Below are 22,698 nucleotides of genomic sequence, written 5' to 3' on the forward strand. Positions count from 1 at the left end.
AGACCTGTATGCAGGGAGGTCTTTCCCTTCTAGCTTTGCTAGCTCCTTGATCAGTTTTAAGAGATTGTGAAGGGCAAGTAGTTAGGACTTAAGAGCAATTCATATGTTACAACGAGTATGTCTCTGAAAGTAGACACAGCTGTAGCATAGTGGTGTGAGAACTGAATTTAGACAAGTCAAAAAATCCAGCAAAAATAAATGAATAAACAGACAATCAAATATGTTTTTTGTTTCTATGCCTGCATTGTCCTAGATTTCCAGCACTTCTGTGGCCACTCTTAAAAAAATATCAAAACACAAGGATTGAAAAAACAGTTTGTTTATTCCTATGCTGTGTAGCAATGGAGGTGGATGCTGCGGCTCCCTGATGAGAAGCATTTGTTAACCTCAACTAAAAAATAACTCAGTGGCACGTACATAAAATCACACTAGTCTGTCAACTACAACATGGCATGAGGGGATTATGCTGGACTTGGTCACTCAGCATTATAAGGACAAAGTAGGACACCAAAGCTTAAGAGATGATAGCTCCATATCCTCATCTCTGGACAGCTTTGACTGGCAACAAAGAGTACAGAGACTCTCATTTATTTCAATGGGAATGCTAAAATACATAAATTATTCTATATTACCCTGCCTAACACTCCAAAAGCCATAAACTTCCTGCTGCAAAGCTTCACTTTATGTTGCTAGCTTTGAATGCAAGGTCTACCATACCCCTTCTTGCTAATGCTGCTCAGCACCACAGTAGTAGGAGAAAAGAAGACTTTAGCTCATTAACACTGGGTTAATTGCTTCAAACAACACACTTCACAAAGAAAGGAAACTTTTGCCATTTATGAAATAGATAGACTGAGCTGATACCAAAGTGAATCATTCAACACATAAAAAGCATGCAGAAAGTAAAAGGCACACATCTAAAAGATTTAAAAGCCTTTCGATAAGTTAGAAGGACTTTCTTTATCTTGAAGTTATTGGAATACCAATTGTTACTAAATCACATTTTTTCTGACAGATTCAAGTTGATTTCTCTAGTATGTGGAGAATTAGCTGTTAGGAAAGCAATATAGCTATTAATCTTTTCCTCCTCTCTCTTTTTTATTTAATATGTTATTAAAAGTAATTTAAAAACTGTCTTCTATAACAGGTGGGGAAAACAATGATTTATTTTGCCTCCTAGACAACTTGAACAGCAGATGTGTTAAAAATTTCTACAAGCTATAGTTTAATACAGAAAAAGAAGAAACTTAAAAAAAAAAAGAACAAACAAGCAAAAAAATTTCTAAAAGGTAGTATTATAATTTTATATATCACAAATGCTACACTTTATCATTCTTAGTTCTGCAGTCCAGCAGCAGCTTTGAGGTGGTCAGCTTAACACAGACTGGTCTACCCTGCTGTCTAATGCAGCTGCTCCTATCAGTGCCTAAACCAGCTGGTGGAAGCCAGGTTCAGTGCTGAGACCCTCACTGAAATCAGTTATTCCACCCTAGCAACACTGTATTTGCCCATAGGAAAATAAGAGAAACACAGCACAGAACCTTCTAAGACCTGGAGTGACCACCTGTCTAAATACTGGAGGTGTAGATTTAGAAATTAGTAATTACTTTGGTTTTCAGAACAGATGATCCCACGAAGGGGGAGTCACAGGTTGCCAGGTTGGGAATGGGTCACTCTTTCACTCTTCTGTTCTAACTTCCTAAATATTTTGCTTAGACTGACTGTATTTTACGACTTTTTACCTCTTTCTATTTCTACACATGCAGATTTCTCCTGCTGCCTTCTATTTCTTTTTAAAGCAGAAAAGGTGAAAGAAAAGTAACCTAACAATGTTAGAAAGACAGCACTAGGAAGACAGCACTTGAAAATAAGGCAGAATTGGTGAATCAATTGTATTGCCAACTCCAATTTTCATAGTTCATAATTTCAAAAAGAATGACTTAGCAATCTTTCAAGTATTTGGAAACAGAATGACTTTTCCAATGTTGGTCTCAGGGCCACTGCACAGGATGCAAAATGCTGTCTGGGAACTCCTGGCTGACCACCAGACTGGGGTCCTGCATGAATGTGCTCTGACATGATTTCATTGAAGGATAACCATGTAGCTTCAGGCTACACCTTGAATTATCAGTGACTTTCCCCTCTCTCTTTCTCCCCTCACTGCTCCATTCTTAAAGAGCTGCTGAGTTGACCTGACAAGATGTTTCTCTTATTCTTAGGAAAAATGGATCTGGTTTATTTTCATATGAATCTGTCAGTCTCAATTCATCTGCTTACTTCAGTGCAAATAAATTGGTGCACTTACTTCAAAGAAAGACATTAAGCTCAGTTGACTAATCCAACATATTTTAACAGGGAAGACCAAGAAAGATGTAGACAAAAAGCCCTCTCCACTGTTCTTCTCTGGCAGAAGGGTTGGCTGGAGACATGGAAAGCTCATATTAAGTTTGAGGGAGGAGCTAGATCTGCATGGGCCCTTTTTCAATGCACTTAATCCTGAGCTGGGCCACAGCACTCAAGTCTCCTCTTCACATGGGACTATGCCTAGACCTGAAAGTGATTGTTCCAGTCTAATAGTAGATCATATATTATCACACTTATTTCAAAGCTACTGTGTAGAGACACTTCTTGTAAAACAGCTGTTATGACCTGCTGAAGTTAACACATTAAAGAAGAGTACATTTTCATTTGAAGAAGTCTAGGAGAGGCTGAAGGAGAATTCTTTTCAGCCATATTGCAGCCTTACAAACCTCTGAGGTCTGAATAAGGCCAGGCAATTCAAAGAGAATGACAAAAAAGAACTCTCTTGTCAAATTGGCAGAATAATTAAAGTATCCAGGTAAAAAACCTTAGTGAGAGCTGTTGCAGATTTTCTGAGCTGGGTTATTCCCAGTATGCCTTCCATATGACTGTAATTTATAATTTTGAAAAAGAGAAGAAAAAGATCAAGTACATTTATTATGGAGTTGTCTAGTAGCATTAGAGATGTCTTTTTAGAGTTCTTCTCTTCCCAATCTCAAACCCATGGATTTGTAACAATGAAGGATGTCTCAAAAGGCAGTTGCCTTTATGGGGGGAACATGCTCTAAGCTTACTAATACAAATTCCAGCTCCACTATCTATTTTAATTCTAGTTATTCATACTTTTCGCAAATCCTGACCAGGTTAGAATGAAATTTTTTCCTGGATGGAAAAATTCTGATGTGATGAATTTTTTTAAAAATTTTCTGCCATCTTGTCTGTCTCATTCAAGAGTAGCATGCAATAAATCTTGTCTATATGGATTCCAGACTCCTATTTCAGCACATGGAGCTTTCTTATATTTACTTTCAAATATTTGGGGAAGGTATAATAGCGAAAGGGAGAAAATTGTGGGGAACACAGGTTTGGGGAAAGTTAGACCACAGTTTTTATCCTTTGTGTGGAAATGCTGCATTTTTCAGAGAGCTCCTTGCATGTGTTGACTGTCAAATGCATTGCTCCATGACAAAACAATTGCCCAAGCTTCTTTATTGCACTCCTGTCAAAGTAGAAGAGAGCAAGGATATATCAATCCAGTTTGCAAATGAATGCTCTTGACACATTTTCTTACATTCTTATTTAGTAGAAAATTGTACATTCAAAGGCTCTAATATAACTACAGGTAGATTTTTAAAATGGAAAAAAGGCAACTCTTAATTTTTCAGACTTTAAGGATTTGGCAGGACTTTATGAGTTTTAAAAAGACAATTGTCTCTATTTTTACCATGGTTCCCATTACAAGAAGTTCTTAACTCTTCCCTCAAGAAGGTCAGTCAAGATGGAAATGCTAAAATGCTACATGTCTGCCTCAGTGTGGCAATTTCCATTCAATTTATGACCCAAATATGACACATTATCACCTAGAACCCCAAAGTATGAGTACACATAAATAAGTTCAGAACTAGCTACAAAGTGGTCACAGAAAAAGTATGCTGAAGGTGTCCCCTCCACCCTTATCCTTCCAAGAGCCTGTTTTGTAAATATACCAAGTGCTATCATGCACATGACACTGTGATATTGTAACTACATTTCTTTTCAGAAGTCACTTCTTGCAAATACAAGGCTGTCAAACTGAAGGGGAATATAGAAACACCAAAAATGCCAGCACTAATTACTATGGTAACTCTGAAAATTCTGATGTTAAAATTAGACACTTTGGTTTACATTTGCCCTTTTCCCTAGAGAAAAAACCCAACTTAACATCATTTGCTTTATCTTACTTATAAGGAAATATTTCAACATATATACATTCTTTTAAAAGAAAATATTTAAATCCAAATAGGAATTCCAAACAAACTGATTCTGATCTGAACACTGTGAAATATTGTAAATATGAAGTAAAAATATTGTATGGATATGTTTTGAAGGTAGAACTGAGCAATGCAATTTGAAAAGCAGATAACAATTATCTACAAATCCCGCTTATCTCAGCAGTTATTAAAATGCTTTCTTTCAACATAGCAATCAGCAATGCTCTATGTGAAGTAAAAGCTTGTAAAGTGCCTCCCATTGAAACAATCAGAGGAAGGCTTAGGGTGCATTTAAGATGCACAGAACATGTTTTTTGATGACTTAGAATTAAAAAATTGATTTTAAGAAAGATTTCTCTGAGAAAGGGGGAAATAAAAATTTACAATAAAATAAAATATACACTGAGATTCCCACCTTGTTATCAAGACTTCAGCTGAATTTAGCATGGCTTAAACTAAATGCCTTAGTCTACAGATGTTCATTTCTGGACCCTTTTGAATAGCCTTTCCTGCTACTTTAAATGAATGAGGAAATGAAGACTGCTAAAGCATCAACTCATGCAGTGCAAAGCAGAGGATATCAATGCTGCTGTCAGCTGTAACAGTTGCATTGATAGAGGTGGTGACCAGAGGGAAAAGCAGCCCTCCAACGTTTGCTTTTCCTCACACATGTCACAACCTGAGCTGGTCAGTGGAGGAACCCTCTCAGACTGCCCCATGGCCCTCACCAGTCACTGGTAGGTGAGGGTGGAAGGAGAATGACTGCATGCATAAGTCTTATTTGCGCTGGCTCTGGGAAAGGGCTTGAATGTCCTTCAAGAGCCATGAGATGCTCCAAAGACCCAGAGTGTAAACTGGGTCATAATCAGCTGTAAAATACATATTGAAGACTACTGACCTCAATAGAAATTAGCTCTGTTTTGTCTGATCTGGGCACCTAATTCAAGTCTTGAAACTACAGTTTTAGTTTTCAGACATAATCCTTCCATAATTGAATGTTTCTTAATAGGGTCAAAATACACATATCTACCGACAGAAACAAGAATTTCTGAGGAAAAAAAAAAAAGAGAGGAACATAAATTATCAGAAAAGAGTGTTCTCGTTTTTATGTAATCAGATACTGCTCAATGAACAGTTACCTTCGTTGCTAAAACTGTGGGAGAATTTATCCTTTTTTTCTGTTAAAAGTAACCATCAATCAAACGCAACTACATTTTTCTGGCTTCAGAAACTACTGCAAAAACAGTGAGGAAGCTTGGGGTGAAGTTACTGGTTCATGTGAAGAAAGATGAACACTATATCCACCAATTTTCATAACAGAAAACTGCCAGAATTTCTGGGTGCTTACAGGCTCAGAACTAGAACACAATGATGATACTCTATGCTGCATTATAGGCACAGTCTCTTCACTTTACATAGCATGGAAAATGTGTGGGAGGTAAGACAAGAATGGGCCTTTTAAGAGAGCAGGGAACTGTGCTCCTTAATAGGCTTCCCCTTTCCTTCTCTCCCTTTGTCACAGCTGTCAGCTCATCTCAAATTACAGAAAGGCTTTCAATATACCTTTTTGCATTAGCCTGTCATTAATTTTACACTTTGTTATTTCATCAGTGGATCTTCATTACTGCAATTTTGTTATACAGTCTTTGATAAACACATGCTGTCTCCCTTTTTCATGTTTTTGTCCTATTGAATTGAAGGTGATGACTCCAGCAATTGCAAATGGAGTTAAGACAGGACAAAAATTCCCCACCACACAGATGATTAAGTGTTCACATGGTGGCTCCCACTTCTGTTCAGTTATTTCAGGAGACCATGTTTCAATATGAGTTAAAGAAAGGCAAATTCCCTGCACGTATGGAAGGGAAGAACAAAACAGACTTAATTACATTTTATCTGGACTGGGTTCTGGTTTCAGCTCAGTTTTCTGAAGAGTTCTTTGCTGCTTGAGAAGGTATTATATGTCTGTGCCTGCTTGCCAGCAGGATTTGCTGGCAGGAATAACTTTGTGTAACACTTACAGAGATAGACCAGGGGCCCACTTTGCTAACTCATGACTGACAAAACCAAAATGATGAACAGCATTACAAACACAAATATTTTTCTAAGGATGAATTCCAGTTGATAGCTTCAGAACAAGTAAGTTTAAAGGCAAGGTGACCCTAACTAAAGATGATTCCTGTAACAGAATTGTATTTTCAGGTTTTTGGTTTTTTTTTGGTTTGGGGGTTTTTTGGACTGATCCATGAAGACAAATTCCTTCTTGCTTGCACTGTTTCTCTTCCTTCTATTTCAGAGAGGAGACATGAAAGACAAGAGTGTGCAAAGTTTTTAAAGGACCAAATTAATTGCTCTTGTAAACCTGTCAGAGAGACATTTAAGGTGGAGGAACAGTGAGTGGCAGAGGTGATCTTCTCTAAGCAGATAAAGAGAACAGTTCTCTGGAACACATACACTTTGCTATTGAATGCTCACCTATAAACTTCTAAAGCCAGAACCATTCAATTGAACTTCTAATTGCAAGGGGACTTAGCGGCAGAACTCATTGATCTTAATGTGAATTGCATAGCTGGAAAGGATGTATTACTTTACAAATGTATGGATTAACTGTCCTATTTTTTTTTCTTTTTTGGTTATTTACTATCTCCACCTACTGAAGCATTTGTACATAAAGTGAAATGCTGGAAGTTTCTGTAACAGAAATCTTGCTAAGGTTCCTATTTCTATGATTAATATTTCCATAACTTTCAAGAGATTGAAAGCTACCATATTAAAGATGAAAGCATTATTTCTGCCAAATGGGCCTTATAAGATCCTAAATCAGTATATAATTGTATTAAAGGATGAGGCACAAATATAATATAAAGAAAAAAATCACATGGGGCTTTTTTATTACGAGGATCCACTGAAGCCCACAAACAGACTTGATGGCCTACTGTATATGGTACAGACATAGGCCAAGAAATAGAATGATCTCAGAGACCTACTACCTATGTGTCAAATAAGAGAAAGGAAGAAAAATGAAGATGTATTAGTCAGCAAGCAGAATCCACTCCGACAACTGTATAAGATGCTTGTTTAAAAACATCACAACAGAGTTTGGCAGTAGTATCTTATGTTGATGATGAAAGAGGTGTGATGTGTATGGAGGTGAACTCACTTCCAGAAGAGCAGAAAAGCAGTATTCATATTAGGTAATATGGAGGAAGGGTAGCTAGCATAACCCTGAGTTCCCAACTTTTGTTTACTGAAAGTACATAATAAAAAAATTGCTCAATCTGTTTTAGGTTTGCCTACATTTCTAATGGCTGTCATCTTAAGTCTGACTTCTAGCATGGCTTCCTCTGAATTCATCAAGTTTCTCTAGACAAAAATAAGGACATTGTCAATTTTTTCCTCACACATTAAATATAATTGCCCTTGCCAACAATGCATGTTTCATGAGAGTTACATCTCTTTGATAAAACTTTAGGAAACCGCATTATACAAAGTGGGGCATGTGCTGCAATCAATCAGATTACTCAAGCCAGGTAGGTACCTTCCACAAGCTATTAATGTTAATTGAAACTGATATTGTTGGATATGGGAGAATTTCTGAAGGGTCAATAGTGATGGTGAAGATGATGTTTAATGGCATCCTATTTCTAGGAAAGGCATCTTGATCTCAAAGGTTTTAGCAGGTTGTCAAATTGCATTGCTTTGATTAAACTTTGAGCTGGAAACCAATTGGTCCCATGATCAAAAATATGTATGTATGGCAAGACTTAAACGCAGATTCGGGAAGGGCTCTCCCCATGTGGGTGTGCCCTTCCAGCCTGTGCAGTGGATTTTTTAGGTGAGGCTCAGTGTGCGCAGAACTGGCCCCACCATTTAAGTCCTGAGGTCCATCTGCCATGGCCGAGCGAGCTTGGACAGTGACAGTGAAGTCCTCAGGACTGTCTACAGCACCCAGTACTAACCGGGGCTGACACTGCTCAGCATCCAAGATCTGATGGGATCAGATGGTAGGGAGACATTTAACTGCCAGGGGATGGTCCCCACTGAGACACGAACTCAGGTCCTTGGGATTCAGAGTCCAGAGTGCTCTCCTTTACACTACTGGACTGCCGGGATCAATAATATAATAGTTGACAAAGCAAACCATGTCTGATTCCTTTCACATTTGTCCACAAACAACTCCTGTAACTTGAAAAGTTTTCCACCAGCTTCTGCCAACAAGGTCCTCTCAGCCATTTCAACTCTAACAGCACAGGCTTTCACACCTCTGTAGATTCAGCGATGTTTGCATCCTCATTTTTTACCCCAAACAAGCTGACAATTTGTTTTCCAGGGTAAGCAGTAGATTTCTTCCCAATTTGTAATTCTTATCTATGTCACCATGGCATGCAGGGAGCCTGGTCACAGACCCACAGTGGTACGCAGCTGTCCACCCTGTCATTAGGCTTCTCCGTCCCTTCTCCATGTGACAATTAGCCGTAGCAAATAATTCTTTTCTTCTCTAGGTAAAGGAAGATGTGGCACAAAACCTCCACAGCAGTTATATCTTTCTCTCATCCTGTGTTTCCTCAAGATGTCCTGTATTTCTCTTTAGGCCTGGAAGCACAACTTGCCTATTTGCAAATGTAGTGTCACAGTTGTCTGTGGGGGATTAACAGTGCAAGAAGTGACTGTCAGGTAATGACAGTCCTATGACCCAGTCTCCCATGACCCAGTAAGTCCTGGCATAAATTAGAGCAGGTATAGGGCAGCTGCAGCGTGTACTTACCAGCTGTGTGAGACAGACATAGGAATTCTTTTGTCAGTGTCTTGATACAGTTTAGCTGACTCCATCCCATTCAGGAAAAATGAAGATATGCCCTAATAACCTCTCAAAGCCCCAGTGGCCTGTTAGAAGCCACTGTTACTGTTCTCCCTACAGATACAGGAACTGCCAATCTTGCTTTCTCTAAACTTTTTAGACATGGATGGTAGTCCCAGTAACACACCTTACCTAAGTGGATAGCTTGCAGTCCTCTTAGAATAGCTGCAGAGATCCTGCTAGCTGCAAGCCTGTTCAGTTCAAGTAACTGGTCTCCACTCCTACTGAAGGTGGGTGCAGTCTTTTCTAACCTCAGCAATCACTAGCCCCTTCTGGGGCTGAAGCTTTTTAAACAGCTCCTACAAGCTCTTACTGCTTTAAACTTTTTAAGTTTTCAGTATAATTACATCCAGCAAGCCCAATCCTTTACATCCATAATCTGTCTTCTCTTAGATGATGATTTTTATATCACTTGTCCAAAAGCTGATCTTACTCATGACACAACAGCAAAGACTGCAAAGCTTCTGAGACAATTTAGAAAATTCAAATGATCCCTAGTGTGGCATTAATCATCCATATAATTTCATCCAAATGATATTCATCCTTTACTCTATTCCCCTCTCCTGCAGATTTTCATTTTAATAAAAAATCTCCTTGCAGAAAATCTTTTAAATCCTCCATTAAAGCCATCTGTAAAAATAGGTTCATCTATAAGTGGTCCATGAAATAATATAAACTCCTTCTCTCTTGCTCTCAAAGTGAGGGCAGATGAAATCGCCTACTGCAATCTGCCTTATCAGTCAGATTTATGAATCCTATCTGGCAGCAAAAAGCACTTTCTAAATTGCTTCTTTTTGATAGAGTCCTTTTTCAATGCAGAAATAAGTGTCTGTGCCAAAGTAAAATAAACATATCTGCTCTGAAGGACTGCTTTTCAGTTTCTCAGAAACTGAAGGGAATTTTAGAAAAGGCAAGTAGTTCTGCAATTTTGTATCTCTTCACACCCCACCAATCTCATCCATTCAAGGTGCATGAGAAAGAAAGTAAACTCTGATTCACACAGAGTTTTGTTGAAGAATGAGATGGAAAATACTAAATAATCATGAATTAAAATTTAAAATTAAAAAGTAAAATTTTATTTCATTAGAAGGCAGATACAGAAGGAGATCCAAAGTGCTGCCCAAATGTGATTTTAGTCAGTGGCTGCCTTGACACTGTCTGCAAGTGTGAAGCCATTCCCAACCCATCAATTTTGCTTATTTTCTGAGCAAACTCAATACCACTGTGATACCATGTGGGCTCCTATATCAAGTAGCAGAAATTTTACACCACACTTTAATACTACAAATTGGAAAGGAATCATATTAGCTTTATGCTCCTCTTTTAGTGCTGAAACATTCTCAAAGACTGGCAGTTAGGATATAGCCTTATGTGATTTGATTCATGACAAAATTTGGCAAGTGAACTACACATAAAGATGATGTGAATATACCAATAAGTATGTGGATAGAGAAAATCTCTAATTCCAGAAACATGGAAACCATAATCTATGTTACTGGAATTACTCTGTAAATTCTGAAATTGCTACAGTAATCTGGAGTGCACTTTTTAGTTATAGGAGACCTTGGGGAACTTTTATATTGAATTTTAACAGATGCTTCAGTCTTACAGGTACTCCTTAATAGGATCAAAAAACTGTAATTTCTTCCTCCTCCTGTCAAATGCTGCCTGCAATAGTTCAATTGGTCACTTGCTGCTCTCCAGAGTTTTTGCCTTTATTGATCTGTTTTGACAGCCTTATAATGAAACCAATTTGGCAAATATTTTTTGCCACTACTATTGACCACTCCATTCACCCAGTTTAAGTGACCCAGAGTAGACAAAAAACAAAGATTATAAGGGCAGTAACTGAAGAATCCGTTTGCTCCCTTTCATAGGAGGAAATGTCACAACCTAAAAAAATCCTCAAGACAAAACAGCAATACATACAGAACATTTTCTATCAGTGTCAGTGACATTGGTCTTAGTGCATTTTCTTTTGTAACATTGATATTATTATTACTCTTTGGTGCTTTGGACTAGGTTTGGAGGCACCAAAATAAGGTCACAATTTTGTCTATAGTTACCTGCTTTTATCAGAAAAGAACAAGAAAGAGACAAATAAACTCACTATTTAATAGTAGTTGGATCACAGACCTAAATACACAATGGCTTAGTTTATCAGTATAAATACCATAGCACTTAACAGATATCTCTGGCCACACTGGTAGCCAAGATGGTCAACTTACCTTAGTTCAGTCCTCAGCAGGTAACTGACTTCTTAACAACAGCAGCACTACAGTTTTTCTTAGAATTACAATTAAAAAACTCCCTCAGATGCTCCTTACTTTTTCTGCCTGATCATTGCTTGGTCTTTTCCCCCACTGGCATATTTGAGCATCCTGCTTACTGCTGCAGAACAAGGTGGATCTGGGACAGAAGTTTTTTTGCACCTATGCATTCACTCCATGGATGGTTTTCAATCCAGTAGAGTTTTTAGCTGTTAAAGTTACATCTGAAAACCCATTCAGCTTACTGAGGCAGAGAGAAATCAGTGGTTTCTACCCAACTTTTAGCAGGGTTTAGGGGCGGTGATGATTCAAGAGAGCCAGGACTTCTGTAGAGCCTTTGACATGGTTGCCCACAACAACCCTTGTTCTGAATTGGAGAGAAATGGATTTGATGGGTGGACTGTTCAGTGCATGAGAAATCAGATGGATGGTGGCATCCAAGGATAGTGGTCAATGGCTCAGTGTTCTGATGGAGATGAGTGGGAAGTGCTGTCACTCAGGTGTCCATACTGGGACTCATGCTCTTTAATGTCTTCATCAATGACATGGATTGAATGCAGTCTCAGAAAATTTGCAGATGATACCAAGCTGAGTGGTGCAGTTGACACACCTGAAGTATGCAATGCCATTCAGATGGACCTGGAGCAGCTTGAGAAGCAGACCTATGGGAACCTCATGGGGTTTACCAAGACCAGGTGCAAGGTGCTTCACTCAGGTCAGGGCAATCTCTGATATCAATATAGGCTGGGAGATGAACAGATTGAGAGCAGCCCTGCCAAGAAGGACTTGGGGGTGTCAGTGAAAAGTGGGACATATGCCAGCAATGTGTGCTTGCAGACCTGAAAGCCATCCATATCCTGTAACAACAAAAGCGTGGCCAGCAGGTCAAGAGAGGTGATTCTGTCCCTCTACTCTGCTCTGGCAAGACCTCACCTGCAGTCCTCCACCCAGTTTCGGTGCCTTCAGCACAGCAAAGGCATGGAGCTGTTGGAGTGGAAGGAGATACACAGAAATGTTCAGAGGATTGGGGTACCTCCTCTGTGAAGACACCCTGAGAGAGTTGGTGGGAGTTGTTCAGCCTGGAGGAGAAGGCTGCAGGCAGACCTTACAGCAGCCTTTCAGTGCCTGACGGGTGCCTATAAGAAAGATGGGACAAATTTTTTTGCAAGGTTTATTGCAACAGGGCAGGGGGTAATGGTTTTAAACTATAAGAGAATTGATTTACATTAAATATAAGGAAGGTGGGGTTTTCAGAATGAGATTGGTGAATCACTCAAACAGCCTGCCCAGAGAGGTGGAAGATGTCCTGTTCCTGAGAACATTTAAGGTGAGGTTGGATGGGGCTTTTGAGTAACTTGAACTAGTTGAAGATGTCACTGCTTATTACAAGAGAGATTAGACTAGATGACATTTAAAGATCTCTTCCAAATCAAATTCTTCTATGATTCTATGATTTGCAGAGGTCCCTTTCCATCTCAGCCATTCTGTGATTGTGTGTGATTCTATAAAATGGAATGTCTCAGGAGGTAAGCACCTTTCTGCTTTAGTGTTTTCTGTTTCAAAGACTTTGCTTCCTTGTGTCACTGAGCCCTTTAATGTCTGTTGAATCAGTGAATCCTGTATGCTTCAGACCCAATTTTGGAGATGCATTTTAAAACTGGAAAGGTTTTGAGCTCCTGTTTCTGGCAATAAACTCTAGATGTCATGAGAAGAGACTGAGGAAAGCGGTAATAAAATTCAGGATAGTCTAAAGAGAAGTGACAGGCAAATGGAAATGGCTTGCTGGAGCTGGGAACTAATTCAAGAAAGTGCTGTAGTTCAGCAATTTTACACACCATTGATGTAATTACGGAGTATAACTTCATATTTGTATGAATAAACTATGAAGGTTCTAAAAGAAATTTTATCTGGGATATATGGTTTTAGGTTAAATCCATAAGCTCATGATAAAATCTGTGTGCAAGATTAAATTCTTTGCTATGGTGATAATAAAAAGAGATAGATTTCCTTAGTTTTCCAAATTTCTCATCAGTACCTAAGTAGAAGAGATGCTAGAAACTGAAGGTATAAGGGAAAGAGAAATGGGATAAGACTGCAAACGTTTCTGCTGAGTGCCAACTTTTTGTAACTGGAGTACATTTTATTAAAAAAAAAATCAGATGTGTGATAGCCTTGGTACTGCCATTTCTCTACCACTAAACTTCAACTCTTAATATTAAAGAGAGGTCTTCCATTTATTGAATATAGAAAAAAAATACAGTAACACAGCACCTGAATATTTGCCACAGTGTGGGGGTAAACCAACAGAAAACGAAATGCAGGTAATTCAGGCTCTGATAAAAAGTAAACCAAAGAAAGCATATTTTAATATTAGGTTTGCATTTGTTCCCTCAGCCATACCCAGGTAAAGCAGTGTGGTGCAGTGCTTCCATAACATGTTTCCCATGTTTCTTGAATGGCACTGCAAAGCATTCTGTATCCAGTGCTTAATGGTTACATCTATTCTAGTCCTTCAGATGGTTTTTATTAAAACTTTTAAAGTTCTTCCTTTCTTCCTCCATTTTCTCTCTTTCCTTTTCCTTGTGCTATTTTCTCACGTATACTTTAATGTCTACTTTAATCAAATTTTGTGTTTACACAGGGACTCTGCTTTCTACACCGTACCTTCTTCCTTGCAAATTTATGTCCTCTAATTACCCATGCTTGCCCTTACATATCAAGGCTAGTAAAATTGCTTACACCCACATTACCTTCTATTTCACAAGCAAAAAAAAAGTGTATTTTCTTGACTTGTTATATGATTTGCCACACACTTTCTTTCCCATTGCCCCCCAGTATCTGCTCCTGTCACATACACAGCATTTATGTTTCCTTTTAGAGTGCTTTTTTCACCTGGTGCTGAATTGAATCCAGGCAGCCTTGGTAGCTCCCTGATAAGTACAGCACCATGTCAAGCTTAAAAGAAAAAGAAGAGAGATAATATTTTCTTTGGATTCTTGCATGCTCCCTTCTTTGCTGAACTTCATGTTTCTTTCAGAGTGGGCTCTCTTCTCAGGGTGTTCCAGGCTAAATCTTGATCTCTCTGGTCTCTTTCACACATGAGGGCAAGATCCCTGGATCTGCCCTTGTGTCTGTCCCTTGAATAATTTTTGACTGTGGCAGAAGTTGCGGCTTTATATAATTTTACCAGTAAGACAAATCTTCTGCTGCCAGCACTTCTGGAGTGCAAAACACAGTGCTTCCTATTCAATTTTATCATAGATATCTCTCTGCAACTCGTTTTGTTAAAAGCACCTATAGTCTCTGGATATCCTCCAGTAACACCACACCATGGAGGAATGGCTCATCACTTGGCCCCAGTTAAACAGATTTGGTCAGCTTTGTCACGAGAAAACATTCAGTCATAACTCATATTAATTTAAAATTTCCCTCCACGCAACACCATTGTATGAATGCAGCAAATAAACAACCACAGGTGAATGTCCTTTATTTCAGTCACATAGCTGTGGTTGCAAGGTTACATCAGCTGTATACTACTTCTAGAAGTCTTTGCTTAAGGAAACTTCATCATTTAAAGCAGTGATGTGCCACGTAGCAGTGCAATATGTGAAGTTACAACAGAAAAACTAAAACATCTCCGGCACAAAACACTGCAGAACCTTTGACACAAAACTGTCAAGGATCCCACTCCCAGTTAAATAACAAATAAAGTGTGTCATGTCTGAAAAGAGAAGAGGAAAAATTAAAACATTGCCGGCTCATCTACCACTTCACAAAACTTGGTCTTGCTGGTCAGAACAAATCAGGTACCTGTGGAAGGTCTATAGTTTCGGTATTGCTCCAGATAGTCCCATCATTTGTTTCTGCATGTACAAGTGGAATGTAAAGCAAAGGGAAAAGCTTTCAGAAAGAACCAGTTTTATGTTCCACTCTGTTAACATAAAAAGATACACATTCCTCTCTGAATTTACATCATTCCTATCTGTACTATCATCCAAGAAACATTTTTACTGCATTCCTCTCTCTCTTCTGAATTTCTCATTTTTTGATTCAAGTGGTGTGTTCAGACATTGTTCAGACTGCCTGTGCCAGCTCCTAACAATCACACACTAAAATCGTTAGGGTGGGTCCCCAGATACCATGACACGGCACAGACTCAGGCTTCTACTTTTTATATGTGAGTTGTCCTTACATGGGAACAGATATGAGTTTTGGTTTTGAGGCTGAACTACATTCAGTAGTTCTCTCTGTGGTCACTCACAGTTCTACCACCATCTTTAAAGCAGTTAGGTAGCAGTGTATGGAGAGACATGAAAAATAAACACAGTTTATTGCTGCACATTACCCTAATCAAGAGTGAGAGAGCAAGTCATGAAGGCTCCCCAAATAACCAATAATAAAAATGTTAATGATCACAAGCACAAGCTTTTTTTAAATCATTGATTTTAACCTTTCTATTCTTTCTAAAAACTCACCTAAATGCAATTTCCCTGCTCTAGGTATAAGTATTTGGCAACTATATTAGCTAGAATATACATCTTCTAGGAATATCTTCACTAAGCTCACTGTATTCTTTGGGCCTCCTTTTTTAAAGAGATGCTTTCAGTGGTGCCCAGATGTTGCAGTAGCAGATGTATTCATTTGGCCTACCATCTGATTATGTCACTGGCCACTGAATCTGAAGATTTGTCTCTCAGATGTTTAGATAAGTCCAGAAAGTCTTGCCCATTATATGAAGCTGGATGGTACACCCATAACTTTCCAATCACTTAAAATCATTACCAGACATGGCTGACTTGTGAAGAGCACTACCACACTGCAGGTATCCTATGCAGAGCTGAGATCTTCCCACCAACTCTACAAAACAAAGAAAACTTAGCCTACATCTTTGGATTTCTGCCTAAGCAGTATGTAAACTCTGAATCAACAGGAATGCTTTTAATTTATCTCCAAAGTTCACATAAATAGCAAACATCTGTTCCATAATTAGATGTCTAGAAAATAATTATGGTGTAAAATTACAGTTTGCTGTATGTAGCCCATATATAAGCTGTCTTTATTTTATTGAAATTATGAAACTGATAGGTATGGCTCTAAAAATCTAGACAAAAGACTTGAAGACAAAAAACCAAACAAGAAAAGGAGATCAAGTAAATCCACAGAATCTGTTCATTTTCTCAGACTTAAGTATTGCAAAGTTTTCCCAATTTCTAAAGTTTTTGCATTTGCATGCTTTGGTGGGATTCCAGTATGAAGGTGATCAGAGGAAGAGATGAGGTAATAGTATTCAGAACATGTTTAACTTACAGTGACAGGCAAATGGAAACAGTTGGAAGTAGGACTGGAAATTTGTGCAGTAAAATATTCTAGTTCAGCAGTTTTATATGGCAGTGACATCATAAAAGCATAACAGAAATATCAAGCTAGCTCAAAAAGTATCAATATGGTAGTAATATGCATAGAAAAAGGACAAAAACAGGAAAGTGAGAGTGAGTCATGACAAGTCATCTCATTAATCAAAGGAATAAATGGCGACAGAAGAAAATTTAAAGAAAATTATTCTAAGACATGAAAGAATTGAAAATGAACTAACTTTGTGTTACTTACAGATGTATGACAGACTTTAACTTTCAGTGATATTCACTTATTGTAAATAGTTACACGTAGTGAAACATTTCATCGTGATGCAGTTTAGGACCATAATTATCACTGCTACCATAACATCATGGCTGATTTATGTGTGTATCTACAACAGACACTTTTTCTCATCTGATTCTCTTTTAAAAGGAGACCAGAGACAAAAAACTTTTCCCCAGTCAGTGGCTCAGCAATTCTTAGTCCCTATGTTTTTCCAAAAATTTAAACCAATTTCAAGTTACAGGAAAGGTAGATATAGACTGCACATTAGTTTTGTTTCCATTTTAAAGCTAGTGTCATTCTTTGGAGTAAAATCTTCAGTGTGGCAAACTATGTCTTAAGAAGTAATTGTAGTGACTAGTCAAGAAACCAAAATAAGTTTAAATTGCTTATTTGCTCTATTTAAAGAAAGTGATTGTTAACTCATGTTATTTGTAAGTCTCCATAGTTCCTCCGGATGTGCAGTACACTCATATGAGTCATTTCACCAGCATCATAATTTTTGCAGGAGTCTCGAGGCACTGTTAAGCATACACTGGTGCAAAAGCTCCAAAAGGCACTTTTGTGCACATATTCTGGTCTTTGGTGAGTGCAGAAGGTGCCTCTCTGTACTGTTTTTTGGGAAGACCATTTGCACCTTTTCCCCGACATGTCTCATTATATGGTAGTGTATGGTCCATGCCCACTAGCCCCATGAAATGGAAGGAGTGATAGTTTTGCCCCTTCCTTCACAATGCCACTTGAAAGCAAACAGGGAAGAGGTGTGGGACGAGGCTCACTTGCCCTGTGGGGAAAGGGAGAAACAGAACCTGCACAAGGCAATCTGCCAACTCAATTCAATGAATCCTCAGTTCAGCACCCTCCTTTCACTCTCCACCCCCCCAACCACTGGTTAAAATAGCCCTTTTGCTTTTCAAAAGCAGCTGCTTGCACAAAGCCAGCTGCTGTGCTGGCTTGCACTGCCTGTTCACTGCTCCAAGGAGAGGCATGTGGCAGGATGGGTGGAGCAAGGACATGACTTGGGCAGAAGGTGCCAACTCCTGCAGTTGAGCTTCACACCTACGCCTGCCCCTCTGCCTTTCTTCAGCTTGATTCATAGTATACACAGCAAGTCTTAGAAAGCCTAATCTGCTGTTTTTCCTTCATCTAAGAGATGTAAATTCTCGGTTAAATTAAGTACTATGAATGGGAAAACACATCATGATGTGGTGGTATAGGGATTTCTGAGCTTTATGGGTGGCGAATACTGAGATATTTTTTTAAGAATGGCAGGGTCTGAAAAGCCAAAGGGCAAGCAGTCCACAACCTGCTTCCCAGCCAGGAAAGCAGGAAACCTATTCCCAGGGCAAGATTCTAGGTAAAATTGATCATTATGTTCTATTGTGAATTCACTAGTCAGACATTTACAAACAGACATCATACACATGGAAATTTCACTTTACAGTCAAGATTATGATTTGGACTAGACAAAAGCAAACAGTTGATTAGCACAGATATTTCCATCTTAATCTATACATATGTAACATTAACACTTTTGTGCTTTTTTTTTCTTTTAATATGATCTCCTTAAAAGGCATATTATTCCTTTGACAAACTAACACAAGTTCTCAAGTTATTTCAGGATAGTTATTTCAAAAGATAAAGCAATATTTAATAATAAACATTTATAATCAGGTTTTTAACAAAGTAATTCATCATATAAACAAATGAATCAGTCAGATATTAAATAAATATTTGTACTGGTAAATACTAGCATTTTGTTTCTATCATGTAGGACCTGATCCTGCAAGTCCTCTGTATACATCTTTATCCCCACTGAAAAATTGGTTTCATTGCTTGTTGTAATCAACTATTTTACTTTGAGCTGAGCAAATACTTTCTGGCCACTAAACTGATTAATTGAGATAAGCACTGAATATATCCCAGCAGTCAATGATTTCCTTAGACGTTTTTGTAAATCATTAGTTTTTTTCTTGTTTATGAAATCATCATAAACATTTATCAACAGGGTAGTTTTTGATATTTACAATGCGGGTTGCACTGGTTAGTTGAGATTGATCAATTAAATAACATGTTCCTTGTTCTTGGCTTTCTTATTGAAAAAAGTTGATCTTTGCATGCAATTCAAAGAGCAGTTCTCAAGTATTATTTCATAAGTAATAACTGACTTTTACTTTTGACATATGTTTGAGCTAACACTACTGGGCTAGGAAGGCAAGAGCTCTGGGAGAACAACAAGCCAGAAGCTCTCTTTGAGCAGGGCAGACAAATATGAATTACCCTCTATTTGTTCCCATGTACTACAGTTACTACCCTCTCTAAGGCTCAAGAGAATGGCCTTTTTTTAAAGCTCACACCAAGCTACGTCCAGCCCTTTAATTCTGAGGTTACTCAAACCTTATCAGGGTTGCTTCCTTCTTTGCATGGTAAATCCAACACAGACAACCACAGACAAGATACCTACACATCCTTCCCATGTCTTAGGAAATTTAGCAGGATATCCTCTGTAAGTAGATGTGTCACTGAATTCCAATCTCTCAGTTGTTTTTTCTTGAAAGCAAATGAAGTTGCCAGTTACAGCTGAAAAACTTTCAACTTTTTCTTACCCAGCTCTGTTTGAAATATAGTTTAAAATCAAGGATACTGAGGCTATTGAAGGTACCCATTGTATTAATTTAAGTTTAGCTGAATTGTGATGGTTTCCTGGATGTCTCTGACCTCTTACCACAGTATAACATGAAATGTTCCAAGCATATGGCAAAAATAACAACAATTGTAACAAAACATTGCCTGAACTGAAAGGAGGACCATACTTTGAAATTACTCTCTGTATAAATCTTTATGTATATAGGGATATATACACATGCACACAAACACATGCACACACATATATATCCCTATATAAACACTTCCCTAAAATACAAAAATTTATTTTATTACTTCTTTTGCTAGTATCACTTTAAATACTTTACTTCATGAATCTACAAAATGACAACTTCAGACTATCTGGAGAGATAAATCTGAACACAGTCTTATAATCTCAACTAATAAAAATATATTGGCAAGGAACTTTGACCAGCAATAGTAAACTTTGAAACTTAAATAATTATCCTACAACTATTTTAACAATAAAAATATTGCTACTGAGTACCAATACCCATGAAAATGTAACAAAAAATAAAGATAGAGCTTCAACTTCTAACACTCTATATCAAGTGCAGCTTTATGAAAGGAATGTAAAAGAAAATTATGTATTAAAGACTCATTCAAAAAGAGAAAGAGCAACTTCTACTATGTGTTTCAAAATAAGAATACTGTATATCTCCACTTAATCACAAATGACCATGTGAAGGCAGAGTTACTTCTTGCCTACAAATGAAGGAATGATGGCTCACAAGTCTTTTGAAGTGTACATGAGCATTTGATTATATCTGGTTTGCTGTGAAAACAAAGTTCATTTACACTTTGATTGAACAACGATGAGGAGTTTGTTTTAATATAAGACTTTTAGTGACCATGGTAGCCAGTACCATTTGCATTTGCCAGTAGCTCCTCAGCTTTACTCTTTTTTTTTTCTTAAAAATAAAGGTACAATTATAGTTATTCACTGACTTTAAAAATTCTAAAGATGAAGAAAAGTAGCATTTATACATATAAGTCCTCATATAAATTATAAAACTCAAGTTTATCTTACAGAGTTCCATCCCCAGAAGAAGCATAAAGCACTTTTGTGGTACCTTCACCAGTAAATATTTGTATCACATCAAATCTAAGGAATACAACAAAGATGATACTGCGTCTGAAAGCTAAAAGAGAACATTCTTCTGATACAGTCTCTTGTGATGTATATGCTCCATGGGATTATATGATTTCCACAACTTGACTGATTTTCAAATAAAAGAAATATGAAGGAATTCACCTCACCATGTCAGAAGGTGTAAGAAACATCAGTGAACAGCAGAGTCATCCCATTTGAGGTCAACAGTCTTTGGAAGACAACAAGGAGGGAGTTTAAAATTATGACAACAAAATCAAATAATATAATAATGAGGTAAACTCCCCTAAAAAGGCCAAATAGGCTCAGATGTCAGGACAGAGTCCAGTTGTACCTGACACCCAAGTGTTTTTGTAGCCAGAGTCCAGCAAGCTGCATGGTAGAAGCAAATGTACTTGCTTTGGACCCTAAGCACATTTTATATTGTTTCGGATCTAAACTGGGGTCACACTGAACTGGATGAAAAATGTGGACAACTCCTACTTCCTGACTTCGGAAAGCCTTCAAGCCAGATGTTATCACTTTAGTAAAGAGGTCTACATCCTCCAGTCCCCAGCCTTGAATTGAGGTATCAAATCCACCAGCAGTAAGTAGATCACTTTTGTAAATACAGGTAATTCCAAATCCGTACTCCCTCCAAAATCCAGTTCTTTTTGTGAAAACAAAACTACTGTCAGCTGGAGGGTTGTCTCCATATATTACTTTTGGATCATACTGGCTAAAGATGATAGGATAGTAAACCTGTTCTCCCTGAATAGTGTTATCTCTGCATCGCTGGAGGAAGTCTGATGTGAATATCAGATCAACATCACAGAATAGCAGCAAAGTGCCATTGTCAAATTGAGATGAAGCCATCTCAAGACCTAAACCTCTAGAAAACTTTCCTGACATTGGAATCAAGGTCATATCTGCCTTAGGATACTTAATGCTATATTCTTTCATTAGCTCTATGTGTTTGCTAGAGTCTTGGCCTGTCTCAGAACTGAACAGAATTATTGCCAACTTTACATTCTGCCTGGGAATCAGACAAGTCTTCTCAAAGTTATCCATAAATCTTGAGAAAATATCAAATCTTCCTGTGACAGGGACAAGGATATGTATTTTCTTGTCACTGTATCCTCCAATGTCTTTGGTGCCTTGGAATGATGAGGAAAAAATCTTTAAAGAATTTGAAAGAAAAGATTGAGTGTCAGTGTTGGTATTTTTCAGCAAGCTTCTTACATCCAACTCTTCTGCTTCTTTGAAGAAAGGTTTGCTAAACAATTGCTGAAGGTAAGCATGACGCCTCACTGGAACTGTAACTTTCCTTCCTTTGTGCCTTTTGTACAAAAGTAATAAATCCAGAATGTACTCCACTCCATGCAGAGGGTCCACCCTGCGGTAGCCATACTGTATTTCCTTGAAATCAATGAGCCTTCCTCTAGATCTAGAGTTCTCATTTATCATTTCCATAACTTGCATCACAGTATCATCCAATGCAGCCCGCAGGACACTGCTCAGGCTCTGTCGAGGTGGCTGGTTCTCCACCATTGAGTAAAGAAATTTTCCTGTCAGGAACTCCCACTCAATGACTTCATGTCTTTCACGTGGCTGGAAATTACTGAAAGATGGCATCACTCCCAGTTGTTGATCTTCCCTATTTATTTCAGTGTTACTGAGCTTGCTCATCAGGGCACTCTCTCGATGGAGCTGGATGGTCCGATAGCGCAGTTCAGAAATTTTGCGACTCAGTATGTAATTGTGCAGCCTGTATTGGTAGGCTGGCCTTTTGTTTGGATGAAGGGTTATGGCTGTGTGAATCTTGCTGTTGTGAAGATCTTGAATGTAACCCTTGCGGTTGTGTTCATAGTTTTCATGGAACAACTGCTGCATCTAGAAAGAGAGAGA

General features: G+C 38.2%; 1 protein-coding gene across 3 annotated transcripts in view; it reads right to left on the reverse strand.

Moving 5' to 3' along the window:
• Nucleotides 1-22,698, reverse strand: part of CHSY3 (chondroitin sulfate synthase 3) — a 457,717-nt gene that overhangs the window by 299,665 nt on the left and 135,354 nt on the right. For 2 of the 3 annotated variants that reach the window (XR_011699970.1, XR_011699971.1), the window contains exon 3: nt 20,961-22,683. Coding sequence is in view for 1 of the 3 variants with exons in the window: in XM_071581015.1 (XP_071437116.1) it covers nt 21,124-22,683 (1,560 nt within the window). In the remaining 2 variants the exon portion in view is untranslated. Of the gene's footprint in view, nt 1-17,482; nt 22,684-22,698 lie in introns of those variants that run through there. The other variant, XM_071581015.1, reaches the window with a different exon arrangement.

Source organism: Pithys albifrons, chromosome Z, assembly GCF_047495875.1.
Source record: "Pithys albifrons albifrons isolate INPA30051 chromosome Z, PitAlb_v1, whole genome shotgun sequence".
Taxonomy (NCBI): Eukaryota; Metazoa; Chordata; class Aves; order Passeriformes; family Thamnophilidae; genus Pithys; species Pithys albifrons.